This window comes from Triticum aestivum, chromosome 2A (assembly GCF_018294505.1).
Source record: "Triticum aestivum cultivar Chinese Spring chromosome 2A, IWGSC CS RefSeq v2.1, whole genome shotgun sequence".
Classification (NCBI taxonomy): Eukaryota; Viridiplantae; Streptophyta; class Magnoliopsida; order Poales; family Poaceae; genus Triticum; species Triticum aestivum.
In genome coordinates, this window is record NC_057797.1 from 698114541 (window position 1) to 698129497 (window position 14957).

Below are 14957 nucleotides of genomic sequence, written 5' to 3' on the forward strand. Positions count from 1 at the left end.
CATATTGTATTGTTGCCATCGATGATAAAAAAATAGGGTTTTCATCATATTGCTTGAGTTAATTCCTCTACATCATGTCATCTTACTTAATGCGTTACTTCGTTCTTTATGAATGTAATACTCTAGATGCATGCTGGATAGCGGTCGATGTGTGGAGTAATAGTAGTAGATGTAGAATCGTTTCGGTCTACTTGACACGGACGTGATGCCTATATTCATGATCATTGCTTTAGATATCGTCATAACTTTGCGCTTTTCTATCAACTGATCGTCAGTAATTTGTTCACCCATCGTATTATTTGCTATCTTGAGAGAAGCCTCTATGCCCCCCGTTTTATTTTCCATCATATAACTTTCCGATCTACAATATTAATTTTCGATCTATTCTTTTTGCAATCTTTTACTTTCCGATCTATAAACCAAAAATACCAAAAAATATTTACCTTATCGTTTATCTATCTCTATCAGATCTCACTTTTGCAAGTAACCGCGAAGGGATTGACAGCCCCTTTATCGCACTGGGTGCAAGTTGTTTGATTATTTGTGCAGGTATTCAATGATTTGTGCGTTGTCTCCCACTGGATTGATACCTTGGTTTTCAAACTGAGGGAAATACTTATCTCTACTTTGCTGCATCATTCTTTCCTCTTTAAGGGAAAGACCAACGCAAACTGAAGAAATAGCACTCCACCGGTGCCATCGACAACACGAGATGCACCATAGCAGACGAGGTTCAGGTGTCCTCCCATTCTACTTCCACTCCCCCTTTTCATGTCCTTGTTGAGAGTCCAATTGGCAGGAGCCCTTGCTTTTTTAGGGAAGGTAGGAGACTTTGCAATATTGAATAATGTGGGGGACTATGGGAAGATGGAGAGGGGCCGAGCACATTCGGTTGACTAGCAGGGTTCCAGGGATGTCCAGCTTGCTCACTGTGTGCGTGCGACGGGCAGGTTCAGGCAAGATTTTTTAACTGCAACATTATATTAACCATTAAACAAAATACAACCACACATACATGTGAAAACTACCAGAAAAGACTAGGACATGGTGGGTGTCCAGAAACTATGCAGAAAGAAATCCAAAAAATATATTACAAATAAGTCCCTTGGTGTCCCTATGATCAACCAGATCTTAAAACCACCATCGATCGCCGAGACGCACACTGGGGGAAGAGACAGAATACCAGCAAATTGAAATCCCGTGCCATAGCCTTGAAGGCGTTGAGAGCTGAAGACCGAACCTGCAAAATAGACACTTGGCGATGTGGCGCCACGATTGAGGACGGTTTCGCCGCCAACCTGGATCCAGTTTTAACACTGATCCAGATTTGACGCATCCTACCGTTGTTGTTAGGGAAAGACGCCAGATCCACTACCGTCGGACCACCAACCTTAAATCAACACCAATATATCCCACTTGCCAGTGCTGACACAAGAAAACATAAAAAGCCCACCGCTCCAAACGAACAGCAAGCAGACGGGGCCATCAGCTCAGCGGTGCCTTCAGAGAGAATGTCATCATGGTGAGGAGAGATAAAGAACCACCTTATTCGATGGAGCACCAACCACACCAAAGCGACGTGGTATCAAACAAAGACGAGACACTAAAATGGATCAATTGAAAGAGAAATGGGAGCTCACCCCCTCCACCAACCACCGGAACAACAGACAGAGAGGGTGGAGATCATCGCCTCGCTGCCGTCCAAAGGAAGGTAGGAACCACCGTTTCTCTCTCTCTCATCGCCAGGGCAGAGAGCAAAGCCTTCGTGTGTGATTTCCCGGCAATGGTACACGTACGGTAACTTATAGGGTTTTACAGGGAGGGATTAACTTGTGTGTTTGTGATTGGTCAATAGTTGATGGAGCCAGCCCACCCCCTGAAAATCAGGGCAGGGGCAAGTTCATGATTGGTTAGTGGATGAAAACAGTCTGTAAAACCCCGTATTTCTTTGTAAGTCTAGCATTTTTGGTGATTTCCTCTCCTCTTCCTTTTTTTTTTGCTTTTTCTAAGACACTTTGTTTTTTGCTGACAAAGGCGGAATGGCCTATCCCGGGCCGGCCCGCTCAGCCGGCCAGCCCGGTCAACTCGGACCGAAAGAGAAGTTGGACTTGAACACATACACCCTTCCGTCAAAAAAAAGAAGAAAAAACTGGTTGTTCCCCCGACGCGAGTAACCTCGACGAGCACAGAACGCCGCCCGCCGCCCGTCGTTCGCTGGGTTTCCTCGGTGAGCTCCTTTCCTCTCCCTCGGCCGACCCGTTCGCTATGTTTAGAGGGCCGTAATTGGGGACGTGCTCCGCTGTTTGTGGGATTTCGTTGAGCACGAAGCTGGCGTCCGCGTCACCAACTCCTGACCTAGAGCTCGCACCTCTCAGCCTCGCACCGTCGCACGCTCGTGCGGCCCCAGCCAGCGAAGCAGCCAGAGCTCCCCGCCCCCGCACAAAGCTAGGGTTACTGCAGCCGCCGCCCCTCCGGCAGGCCCTCCGCCGGCGCGCCCTCCGCGGTGTTCCCCGCCCGTCCCGCCGTCCAGTACCTCCGCCCCTCCCGTCCCCTGCCTCTGGCCCTCCAGCCTTCCGGCCCGTCCGGCCCTCTCCTGCACCGCCGACCAGAGGAGAGGTCCTCTCTCTAATCCCCCCTCCCTGCCCCCCCCCCCCCCCCCCCCAATCCTTCCTCCCCCCCTCCCTCCCTCTTCCATCCCTCCCCTCCTGTACCATCGCTCTATTCCTTTTTCTTCATTTTTTTTTCTGATTTTTTTGCGTGGTCGACATTGTGTAGTTGCTATGCATGGAAGTTGATGAATGCTATGGACTGAACATTGTGACCATACACTATTGATTGCATAGCTGTATTTCCTTGCAATGGAGTTCGCTTGCTAGGTATTTGTGAAAATGCTAGTATGGAATTTTCTTCTATTTTCTTGTACTTTGTAGATGTGAATGGTGATGTTCTAGATTGTAGCATGGTAGATATTTAAATTGTGCTTCATACCGGATAGAATTTTGCTTGCTTGAAGTACTGGTCGACATGGTGGTTTGGGATGATGTACATGTGAAGAAATTCGTTGATATTTGCAAATTAGAGGTTACTGATGGGAACAGACCCTTAGGTTATTTCAATAGGAAAGTCTGGAAAAATATTTCTGGTAGGATAGCTGATTCTTGTTGTGCAAGAGGACGATAGGTTAGCTATGTTGACGGAGAACATAATCATGTGAACCATGTATTTTGTGTGGTCTTGTAATAATATATGGCATAAGTTTCTATTTGTATTAGCTATACATATGCAATATTAAAAAGAAGTTCAAAAAACTTGTCGATATTGTCATTTTTTTCCCTTTCAATATGACCATTGAAATGTGAATCAGTGTACATATTGTTGCTTTACGGTCAATTAACATACAAACAGTCTTTCAGCGTCCAGGGGCATTACAGCCAACTCCTACCAAATCTATAGTTTCACAGTTGTCTCAACCAAACAACTTTCAACTGTCCCATAGTTCTGAGCACACATCAGCCTTCTCACAGCTCACAGCAGGTTTTTCAGAATCTACAGTCAACCAAACAGACCCTAAGAGGGATAGAAGAGAGAACATAGAACACAGAGAAGCAATGTTCCTGGAGGAGGATATTTCCATCTTTTCGTGTACCGGTTTACGCTCCAATAAATTTATCTTGCGTTTGCCGCCATATAGGGTGATTTCGCAATTGACTGTCAAAAGGATGGGCAATGTGAAGACATAATAAGGATTTAATAATGCCGTTGATACAGTTTTCATGCTTTTGACTTGCAGGAGTTTGTCTGACTTCTCCAATCAGAGCATTGCAGAGGGAAAATAGTAATGGAGTTGATAAATGCTAACCCTGTGATTCATGAGAAAAGGGAGAGGCGCATCCGGCAGGCACCAGAAAACATAGATGAAAATGCACCAGAGGCCATAGACCAGCTTGAAATATTTGATATCCTCTATTGTTTTTCCTTTATATATGGATCTAGTAGCTTGCTTTCTTGCTATACTTTATTGTCTGGTACCGTGTTAGCATAATTACCTTGTACTCCTTAACATTCTTACATCATATTAGAGACATAAAGGACCCAGAACATCCATACTCATTGGAAGACCTTAATGTGGTAAATGAAGACTCAGTCGAAATCAATGATGAACTTAGTCATGTCAGGTAAGTTGGCATCTGTCTATTGGAACTTTGGCTGCTACAATTCAGGAATCATAATGAAATTAAATCGTGAGGATTCCTGGTCGCTTTGGTTTCAGGGTTACTTTCACCCCAACAGTGGAGCATTGCAGTATGGCCACTATCATTGGCCTTTGCTTACGTGTGAAGCTCATGCGGAGTCTTCCACCTCGTTACAAGGTATGCTGTTGGTGTGCGGTAAAAAGGAACTCCTGCTATTATAGTTCCACAACTAATCGTAAACTGCTTAAAAGAGAAAAGAAGAGAAGAAAGTAACAATCAGTTCAATTGTGAACTGCTTAAAAAGAAAAGAAGAGAAGAAAATAACGAGCTGCCTTAATATGTTGCTGAAGCCATGGTATTTTAATTAACATGTCAGTGTATTTATTATAATTTAGGAAGTCTTAAAACACTGAGCTAGATGAGCCATCTGTGTCAGACCACTTAGGGCCAGTTCTTTTGGGGCTTATGGCTGGCTGTCTACCCCCTCCCCAGCTTATTCTAGAACCTAATTTTTTTTCTAGAAACCCAACCTAAAGTTTTATTTTGGGGCAGCTTATTTCCACAGCCATACATAAGCCCGAAAAGAACTGGCCCTTAACTTGCTACTGCCATTATAGAACAAGTTTTTACTTCAAAATTCAGATACCGCAAACACACTCTGGAGGCACAATAAGTGCAGTTTCTAATTTCAGATACGTGTGGTGTAAATGCATCATTAATGGTTAGAAACAATGGTAATTCATTAACATATATGCCAAGTATTTCATAAGCAAATTTATTGAGGACTAATTAGGTAGGGTGGATTTTGCTCCTGTCAATGACAGTGCGGGGAAATTGATACTTTTCTGCTGCTTATTAGCTATTACTGCCCATAGTTTCTTCAAAACAATCAGACATTGTATTGATTTCTGACCCATGTAGGTGGACATACGGTTGACGCCTGGATCACATGCAACTGAAGCTGCCGGTATGTGTTCTACGATATACATTTTTATACCTTACAGTTACCACACTATTTTGCCCGGAACAATATATCAGTATGTTTTTTCCCCCTTCTTTCCCAGTGAACAAGCAACTGAGTGACAAAGAACGCGTCGCGGCCGCGCTGGAGAATTCAAACCTGCTGGACATAGTGGAGGAGTGCCTGTCACCGACGCTCGGCTGAGACCTGAGTAGGACTGGAAACCAGTGCGTGGATACATTCCCAGACTACAGGAGATTACATATGCTATGCCACTCAGCATATTATTACTTTGATTGATGTTTGAGAAGAATTCTTTAATTAGGTGGCGCAGGACGTGTGCATGAATTCTGAGGCCCTGCGCCTCTCTGAGAACGTTGCTGCCGCTTAAGCTCTCGTATCGTAGTGCCAGTATGTAGGTCGTCGAGTGCTGCTATTTTTTTCTTGGAGGAACTGGGTGCTGCTATGTTTTTGTACGGTGCTGATTGTACATCGAGGGATGTAGTGTGGTGGTCCGTGCTGTAAAATTTTGTCATGTTTACGGAGAAGGGTCTATGTTTATCCTTTTTTTAACCTCATGTTCTATCCTTTTTAGTCATGCTTCAGTTGCTGAATAAAATAAAAGAGCGTCACTGCTTTTTTTTAGATTCAACCTCGCTGCCTTGTACGTACGTATTATCTAAGTGGCCTCAGCCACGACAATGTCACAAATACAATCCGGTGGAACATAGGAGTATTACATATCTAGCTAGTTTATCGTGGCAGATTTGCGGTTCGTCAGAAAATTCATGCTCTGAGGAGAGAAAGAAAAGAGCACCACTGCTGAGGGAGGTGTGGTGACGCGTGCTGTCTGTCCAGTAACTCTTTTCCTCGGTCATTATTTCACAATCATATTTGCAGAGAATGATTTTCTATTTTTTAGATTTTATAAAGATCTGTGTTGGTTTTTTTGGGGAAATGATTCATGGCCGTCGTATCTGATTTTAGTCACATGATATGACTCAGGGGGCAACGTACTACCTAGTTTAGATTTTGCAATTGAGCCTTTGTTACAATTAAACCTGGCCATGGGCAGCCCGGCCCGGTCGGTCCGACCCGACCCGGGCCGACCGTGTCCATGGGTCGGGCTTGGGCTTAGATTTCAAGCCCAAGGCTGGGCCGGCCCCTGTCATATTCATGAGTTAACGAAGAGGCCCGGCCCAAGGCCCAACAGGCTTTTAGCGCTATGGGCTGGGCTCGGTCTTGATTTTTAGGCTCGACGGCTGGGCTGGGTCGGGCTCGGGCCTGGGTTTTTTGCATCGGGCTTTGGTAGGCCCGGCCCGACAGATGGCCAGGTATAGTTGCAATCTTCCCCACCGCAATAAGTGATGTGGTGCGGGATTTGGATTTGGATCCCCCTGTGAGCAGTCACCTCCCGTGCTCTCCCGAGCTCCTCGTGAAGCCAATGCCTCCATGCGTACTCCGACCTTCGTCGTCGGTAGAACACCGACGAGGCTGCCCATAAACACGTTGAAACATCCATTTTGCATCATGTTTATCTACTGTTATTTATAATATTTTTATACATAATAATGCTTTTTGGAGTAATTTTAATGCATTTTCTCTCATAATTTGCAAGGTACATATAAAGAGGGAGAATTTCGGCAGCTGGAAATCTAGACCTGAAAAAGCTACGCCAGGCTACCTATTTTGCACAACTCCAAATGAGTTGAAACTTCAGGAGGAAAATAACTATCGGAGGGGGGCCACCTGGTGAGCACAAGACCCCAGGCGCGCCCTGGTGGGTTGTGTTCAGCCCAGCCCACCTCTGGTGCCCATCTTATGGTATATAAGTCATTTTGACCTAGAAAAATAAGAGAAGGACTTTCGAGACGAAGCGTCGCGTCTCGAGGCGGAACTTGAGCATGAGCAATTTTGCCCTTCGGCAGAGCGATTTCGCTGGGGGAACCTCTCTTCCGGAGGAGGAAATCATCGTCATCATCATCACCAACAACTCTCCCATCTTGGAGAGGGCAATCTCCATCAAATCTTCAACAACACCATATTCTCTCAAACCCTAGTTCATCTCTCGTGTTCAATTTTTATACCGAAACTATAGATTGGTACTTGTGGGTGACTAGTAGTGTTGATTACATCTTGTAGTTGATTACTATATGGTTTATTTGGTGGAAGATTATATCTTCAGATCTAATATGCTATTTAATACCCCTCTGATCTTGAGCATGATTATCATTTGTGAGTAGTTACTTTTGTTCTTGAGGTCACAGGAGAAATCTTGTTGCAAGTAATTATGTGAATTTTATATGTGTTCGATATTTTGATGGTATGTATGTTGTGATTTCCTTAGTGCTATCATGTGAACGTCGACTACATGACACTTCAACATATTTGGGCCTAAGGGAATGCATTGTGGAGTAGTTATTAGATGATGGGTTGCGAGAGTGACATAAGCTTAAACCCTAATTTATGCGATATTCCGTAAGAGACCGATTGGATCCAAAAGTTTAATGCTATGATTAGAATTTATTCTTAATAATTTCTCGTAGTTGCGAATGCTTGCGAGGGGGTTAATCATAAGTAGGAGGTTTGTTCAAGTAAGAACAACACCTAAGCACTGATCCACCCACATATCAAATTATTAAAGAAGCGGACACAAATCAAACCAACATGATGAAAGTCACTAGATGAAATTCACGTGTACCCTCAAGAACACTTTGCTTATCATAAAAGGCCGTTTTGACGTGTCCTTTGCCTCAAAAGGATTGGCCTACCTTGCTACACTTTTGTTACTATTATCGTTACTAGCTCCTTACAAATTATCTTGCTATCAAACTACTCGTTACTTATAATTTCAGTGTTTGTAGAGAATATCTTGCTGAAAACAACTTGTCATTTTCTTCTGCTCCTCGTTAGGTTCGACACTCTTACTTATCGAAAGGACTACGATTGATCCCCTATACTTGTGGGCCATCACACGTCGACGAGGTCTTCTTTCCCTGTCTTTCTGTGTCCATAACCAGTGCCCATGGCCGCTCGAGCGCGCACGCCAGAGCTCCGCTTCGGGCCGTCGCCCAACTATGACGTTTGGCCCCCATGTTGCATCGCCTACACCATCACCTTCATCGCATACGCAAACACCCCTTCTCCCTTCCTCAACCAGAGAAGCTCCGGCACGAGGCCATGACCTCAAGCAATGCAACGTAGTGACTTTCTGCAACAACAAGACATTTGTTGCCAAAAAAAATTTATAACAAGAGTTCGGTTGCAAAAAAAAAATCTTAAAAGTACTCTACAACAAGAGCTCGGTTGAAAAAAATCTAAAAAATATTCCACAACAAGGCCTCTGCAACACAATCTTTGTTAGTACAAAATTTTCTACAACGAGATATGTGTTGCAAAAAGGGTTCTCACAACACGGCTTCTGTCGCAAAAGTACGGCGACGCTTGACCGAGAGTTGCGTCAGATCGGACAGCTCGAAGACCGGCGGCGGCCGGCACGTAGCACGACCATTTTGTTTGAGCGGTAGATCTTTGTGTTTTTTTTTTGCTTTTAGTGGTAGATCTTTGTGTTGGTCTTCATCCTTTTTTGTCATGCTGCTTCCGTTGAAGGAAGCTTCACTGCTAGCCCAGTCGTGAGCCCACGCGTGGCCCATGCCTAAAAACCAGACTTGTGTGGCGTACAAAGTTACGAACAGTCCCGCACGCTCACGGCAGCCGCCCCCGCCCGCTTGGTTTCGCTTGGAGTGGAGGAAAAGGGAAGGAAGAGCTGCGCACTCCGCTCCAGATAGAAAAAGATCAGCGCCGTGCTCTCCATCTCCAGTCTCCTCTCCACTGCCCCGCCCCGTCTCGGTCTCACTCCGCTGCAACCTGCCAACAAAATCTCCGGAGCCCAAACAGCGGACGGAATCCCTCTTCCCTCCCCTTCGTCGCCCGCCCCTCTCCGCGCGCGCCACCATGTCGGCGTGGGCCGACGCGGCGCTGCTCCTCGCCTCCCCGTCCCCCTCATGCTCCCCCCTCGCCAGGCCGCGCTACGGGCGCCTCCGCAAGGTACGCCTCCTCCTCGCCCGCCTCCCGACGGCGCCCCCGTCGCCCGTTTCCTATTCCCAGGCACTCAAGTGGGATCCAACTCGTGGTTGCCGGATGGCCTGATGCTCGACCGGTTGTCCCTGCACCTCTGCGTGCATTTGCCTTGCTTCTGTGAACTGTAACCGCGCATCTGAGCAGCGCCGCGCCGCGCCGAGGTTTGTGTGCTGTCGGAAGTGTGTGGCGTCCGGTTTCAGGGCGCGTAACGACTTGCCTCACGCGCTTGCTCATGCACAATAGCTGTGGCGTTTAGCTGTCGGCGTGTTTGGGCAAGCATGCGTGTTAGTTTAGTTAATCTTCATCTTGAATTCAGACTTTATCCAGCGGAAATGGCACCAGTACGTGGTGAAACCCTGAACAAGAAGCATGCCTGAATTTTGCTTTTGTTCTTGAAAAAGCTCACGGAATTGTTATGTGCTCCCTCCGTTCACAAACATAAGTTAGTTTGGATATTTCAATATGGACTACATACGGACCGAAAAGAGTGAACAAACACACTAAAACATGCTTATATACATCCGATTTAGGAAAAGGTTAGAACATCTTATACTTATGAACGGAGGCAGTAGCCGCCTGCCTAGAGTGCCATAGCATTCGATATGATGTATTGCATTTTTTTAAACAGTTTTGCTAAAGCACATCTAGATGTGCCATAAGTATTGCACATCTAAGTCATATGTCATTGATCTTACATTGAGATTCGTGTGAATATATTTTTTCCTTTTTTCTTTTTCTCTTTATGCTTGATTCACTCACTTAGATGTGCAATAACTAGAGCACATCTAGATGTGCCCTAGTTTTTTAAATTGTTCATGATGCCTATGAACGTAACATTAACTCTTTTCATTTATTTATTTACAAGAGTTTCTATCATTTCACATTATCTATACTCTATGCACCTGGTTTCGACAAGTATTCTGATGCTCCTGTTATGCTCAACTGCTCACTTCTGATACTTTTGCTAAGGGTTGATTGTGCCCAACACTTAAGTGATCTGAAATTTTTATTTCGCGTTGCGTGGTGACTGATGATTATCGAATTTTGTCTTATCTCTTGCTCAAACTGTTCTGCTCAACTCGTGTATTTTCAGTTAATATCTTCATTTTACCCGTGCTGCATTTGCATTTCAATGTCAAGTCTCTAAAACGTCCTATATTATTTTAAAGAGGAAGTAATTCCTTAGCTGAATGGGAAATACCATGATATTATATTGGAGTTGCATATCTCCCCGTTCAAGTTTCAATTGCTTTTTTGGGTCAACTGGATGATGTTGCTTTGTTTCACAGGGCTTTCCTTGCACCACTCGTTCTAAAGCTGGATTCCAAATCAATCATTACCAAGCAAGGAGCTTAAAGGTTAAAGCAAAGATGGATTCTGGTGATGGCGAGACACAACTCGCTCCAGTTAAATTCGAAACCCCAAGTGGTCAACTTCTGGCGCAGATGCTGCAATCGCAGCCTCACCTAATCCCTGTAACAGTTGATCAACAACTTGAAAACCTGACAGCAGAGAAAATTGCCCAAAAGGAAAAGGCTGCAAAAGTTCCCGAGGACCTCCTTTACAAGTAAGTATCAATAATTATAGGAATTGTTTTCCGCACATCAGCAACAGATAGTCTCGTGTCATATCTGCTATGTAAATGTTATAGAAAGGAGAAGACACTAGATATTCTGTTTGACTCATATCAATTAATAATGCATCAGTTAACGAGTTATGCTAATTGAACTACAGGCGAATTGCAGAAGTCAAAGAGAAGGAAAGACAGAATACCCTGGAAGAGATCATCTACTGCTGGATTTTGTTCAAGTTCATGGAAAATGACGTACAAATGACACCTGCATTATCATCATCAGGTGGCCCTGTAGGCGACGTCTCCTCGTTGCCTAACCAGGAGTATAAGCTGCAAAACATACACTCTCAAGACGCTCTTGAGATGATACAGAACCATCTCAACCTTATCATGGGGGAGCAGGCAGCAGCGCCACTAGATACCGTTGTTGAGATCAGCAACTTAAATCTCGGGAAGCTCTACGCAGCATCCATCATGTATGGTTACTTCCTCAAGAGGGTGGACGAGCGATTCCAACTCGAGAAAACCATGAAGACGCTCCCACCAAGCCTCAACGAAAAACTATTTACGGAGAGAGACATTAAGCCTAATCCATTCATGGACATGGAGTCCCTGGTACGGATGACGCCTGATGGGGAGATGGTTGATGTGGAGGAGGACGAGGAAACAAACCCAAACAAGCTGAGGTCCTACGTCTCGCGGCTGGACGCCGATACGTTGCAACGGTACGCTACCATCAGGTCCAAGGAATCGGTCTCGCTGATAGAGAAGCAAACGCAGGCTCTGTTTGGTCGGCCGGATATCAAAGTGCTGGATGATGGCTCTGTTAACGCTAAAGATGGTAAAACTTTGACGCTTACGTTTACAGAGCTCACGCACCTTGTCCTGGAGGCGGCTGGTTTCGGGGCCTTTTTGTGGGAGGCTGAGAGCCATGTAGAATCCAAATACCATTTTGTTAACAGTTGATTGTGCGTTTTGTTAATCTGGAAATGGGTTTCTGTGCATTTGATAGGGTAGGATCCAGTCCATCTCTGGTATGCCTTTTCAGTGTAGCTGATGCTCTTGCTCTTGTTTGCTCTCTATCAGCAGCAGCCAAGGGGCACGAATCAAACCGTCACTGTCCATGGCTGATGGCTCCATGGCCCCTCACAGTCACAGATCAGATTGTAATTTAACAGAGGAATGGAAAATGTTTCTTCTTATGATATACTCCTCCGTCCCAAATTACTTGTTTTAGATATGCCCCTCCTATCCATATTACATCCGTATCCAGACAAATGTAAGACAAATAATATGGATCGGAGGGAGTAGTATTATTCTCTTTACAACAGTTGTATATACTGCTAGTAAAAAAGCCTTTTTTAGTTTTTGCGTCTTTCTCTCCAGCTTTCTGTGCACCTTCATTCCCAACTTCTCCCTGGCGATAGCTTATGAACGGGACATCCTAATCGTCGCTTCAGGCGCCCGTTTAGGAACCTGGCGCTCACGTAGCCGCTGTCATGGGCGGGCCCAACAAGCGCTGCTGGTCGCTTGACCGCTCATGCAGTCACTTTGTTCGCTCAGACACGCCCAAGTGGGCCGCGGCTGTTTTTTGTATTGTTGATCTTGTACAAAATAACCGTACGGTTTTTTAATACTTATGAATTTTTTTATAAAATTTAGAAAGGTTTACGGATTTTAAAAATAGTTCATCCATTTGAAATTTTTTATCTGTTTTGTAAAAAAGTTCATCCATTTTGAAAAACAAATAAAAAAATTGACATAAGTTCATCGATTTTTGAAAAAGTTCACAAACATAAAAAAGTTCACCGATTTCAAAAAAAAGGTCCATCGGTTTAAAAAAGGAGGTTTGGACAGCTCGCCTTTTAATTAGCAACCCAGCAACGGGCCTAGGATCTCGCTCAACCGTAATCAACATTTAGCTGATAGATTTTGCTAAAAAAACATTTAGCGTAAAGATGGTACATAGTACCACATCGCCTGTCCAGATGAGACGAAAGGAAGCCTCAGGGTATAAATCGGAATGGAGGAGTGCCTAGTTAACCACTTACCTGGTCGGGGTCTATGGGTGATTAAGAAGACCCATGGCCTAAACTAGTGTCCTCCATTGCACTTTGGAGGAGCATCGGTTTACCATCTCCCTTTGTGGGAGAGTTTGACGGTGTCCAACTAGGTGGATCGGGTCGAGGACCCATGACGGTTCATTAATGGGCCACTTTAGGCAACCCATGAGATATACGAGGAATATTCCACACGACTTGGTGATTAGTCAATAAAGGAGAAGAAGTTTATAAAAAAAAAGAACAATCTCGTGATAGATACATGTACTTTGTACTATTCTCCATATGAATACAATCAAAAGCATGACGTAGGGTGTTTTCTCTTCAAGAGAGCCCGAACCTGGGTAAAATCTTGTGTCCATGTTACCATCGCTTCAAGACACCTAGCTTAGGACCCCTACTATGAGATATGCCGGATTTAGGACGGACAGAGTGGACGTCATAATTTGTGGTACCAGGGGTACGCGTTCGCACGCCCCCTACTAATTCAAACTATAAATATTTAGTAAAAAACTAAAAATCAAGTCGATCTAAATCTTTAGGTCTAAAATTTGTCTTAGTGCCATCTCCCCGAGGGGAGAGTGGACGTCACAATCTGTGGTAGCAGGGAATGCGTTCCGATCGAAATAGTATGATCTAAACAAGGAAGAGCACTTGCCATTCGTTGGTTATTAGAAGCATCCCAAAAGCATCCAGGGTTAAAATATGACCGTTAAATTAAGTTCCGGATTAGTAGATGCTGCCAAAGGGAGTGAGAGTGCCATACGAAAAAAAGGAAGCGACTCATAGAATGGTAGAGGCAAATAGAACTCTTGCACGTTTGTATTAATCCATGAATAAAATCTATGTATGTAGACACATGGATCCGTACATCTTGATCGGAAAGAATCAATAGAAGGAGAATCAGACGATATCTTTCTCGAAACAAATAAAAATAAAAAGAAAGAGAAAACAAAGATCATGATCAACTAGGGGATTCCGTTAATATACCATTTCAAAAATCAAAACAATCGGGACTTTTCGGAGATTGGATGCGGTTACTAATTCATGATCTGGCATGTACATAATGAAATATTCATTCTCGATTCTATAATTTTTATGAAAATGTTTCATTTGCTTCTCTTCAATGGAAGTTTCATTTCCTCACAATGTATCCTAATTTTGGCCTAATCCTTCTTTTGATGATCGATTTAACCTCTGGTAAAAAAGATAGACCTTGGTTCTATTTAATCTCTTCAACAAGTTTAGTAATAAGTATAATGGCCTTATTGTTCTGACAGAGAGAAGAACCTATAATTAGCTTTTCGAAAAATTTTCAAACAAACAGTTTCAACGAAATCTTTCAATTTCTCAATTTATTATGTTCAAGTTTATGTATTCCTTTATCCGTAGAGTACATTGAATGCACAAAAATGGCTATGACAGAGTTTTTGTTATTCACATTAACAACTTGATGTAGGGTAGAACCCTAGATGCCCGATCTTTCACGATTGGAGCAAATCCCGCAAGGAACACGAGGAACACAAAGGGGAAAACACGGGAGAAATCACTCAAGCCAACAAGATTCGATTACACATGTGCTAGATCCTCAAAACACAAAGAGATACACGATCCATGATCTACAAGGGACGATACAAGTAGCAAGTTCTTCTCCGTGAGAAATTCTTGAGGGGGGTCTTCCCGTGAGGTGTCTTGAATCCACTTTGGGGATCTTCTCCATAGAGGTCGTGAACTCCGATGGAGAAGGGATCAAGTGAAGAGCAAAGCTTCTCAAATGAGCTACTACTTTGCTAACCCTATAACGTATGTAGGAGAAGAGTATATATAGTCTCGGGGGCAAAAGGGTACATGGGCCTCGTGTTGGAAATATGCCCTAGAGGCAATAATAAATTGGTTATTATTATATTTCCTGTTGGAAATATGCCCCAGAGGCAATAATAAATTGGTTATTATTATATTTCCTTGTTCATGATAATCGTTTATTATCCATGCTAGAATTGTATTGATAGGAAACTCAGATACATGTGTGGATACATAGACAACACAATGTCCCTAGTAAGCCTCTAGTTGACTAGCTCGTTGATCAATAG

At 44.0% G+C, this 14957-nt stretch overlaps 2 protein-coding genes and 1 pseudogene across 3 annotated transcripts; all 3 read left to right on the forward strand.

The window, feature by feature from the left end:
* The first annotated feature begins 2133 nt into the window (after window positions 1–2133).
* LOC123190338 (protein AE7) lies at window positions 2134–5727 on the forward strand. Of its 2 annotated transcripts, none has more exons than XM_044602963.1 (6): window positions 2134–2227; window positions 3791–3956; window positions 4070–4175; window positions 4271–4370; window positions 5115–5160; window positions 5258–5727. In XM_044602963.1, the coding sequence occupies exons 2-6, from the start codon at window positions 3839–3841 to the stop codon at window positions 5356–5358; spliced, it is 471 nt and encodes a 156-aa protein (XP_044458898.1). In that variant the 5' UTR covers window positions 2134–2227; window positions 3791–3838; the 3' UTR covers window positions 5359–5727. The 2 variants fall into 2 exon arrangements, with proteins under 2 accessions (XP_044458898.1, XP_044458897.1); XM_044602962.1 differs by lacking the exon at window positions 2134–2227 and adding an exon at window positions 2259–2616.
* Window positions 5728–8860: 3133 nt separating this feature from the next.
* On the forward strand, window positions 8861–12014 carry LOC123190337 (UV-B-induced protein At3g17800, chloroplastic). Its single transcript, XM_044602961.1, has 3 exons — window positions 8861–9201; window positions 10524–10801; window positions 10969–12014. Exons 1-3 carry the CDS (start codon window positions 9109–9111, stop codon window positions 11771–11773), a joined length of 1176 nt encoding a protein of 391 aa, XP_044458896.1. The 5' UTR covers window positions 8861–9108; the 3' UTR covers window positions 11774–12014.
* Window positions 12015–12850: 836 nt separating this feature from the next.
* LOC123038353 (uncharacterized) lies at window positions 12851–12974 on the forward strand (annotated as a pseudogene).
* Window positions 12975–14957: the final 1983 nt, after the last annotated feature.

What these genes read in the sequence shown, in the direction of transcription:
- LOC123190338 (XM_044602963.1), top strand. Translation starts at nt 3,839, where the DNA reads ATGGAGTTGATAAATGCTAACCCTGTGATTCATGAGAAAAGGGAGAGG. An exon ending in GATGAACTTAGTCATGTCAG is followed by an intron (nt 4,176 to 4,270) that starts GTAAGTTGGCAT and finishes CTTTGGTTTCAG; the next exon opens with GGTTACTTTCACCCCAACAG. An exon ending in ACATGCAACTGAAGCTGCCG is followed by an intron (nt 5,161 to 5,257) that starts GTATGTGTTCTA and finishes CTTCTTTCCCAG; the next exon opens with TGAACAAGCAACTGAGTGAC.
- LOC123190337 (XM_044602961.1), top strand. Translation starts at nt 9,109, where the DNA reads ATGTCGGCGTGGGCCGACGCGGCGCTGCTCCTCGCCTCCCCGTCCCCC. An exon ending in GCTACGGGCGCCTCCGCAAG is followed by an intron (nt 9,202 to 10,523) that starts GTACGCCTCCTC and finishes TTTGTTTCACAG; the next exon opens with GGCTTTCCTTGCACCACTCG. An exon ending in CCCGAGGACCTCCTTTACAA is followed by an intron (nt 10,802 to 10,968) that starts GTAAGTATCAAT and finishes ATTGAACTACAG; the next exon opens with GCGAATTGCAGAAGTCAAAG.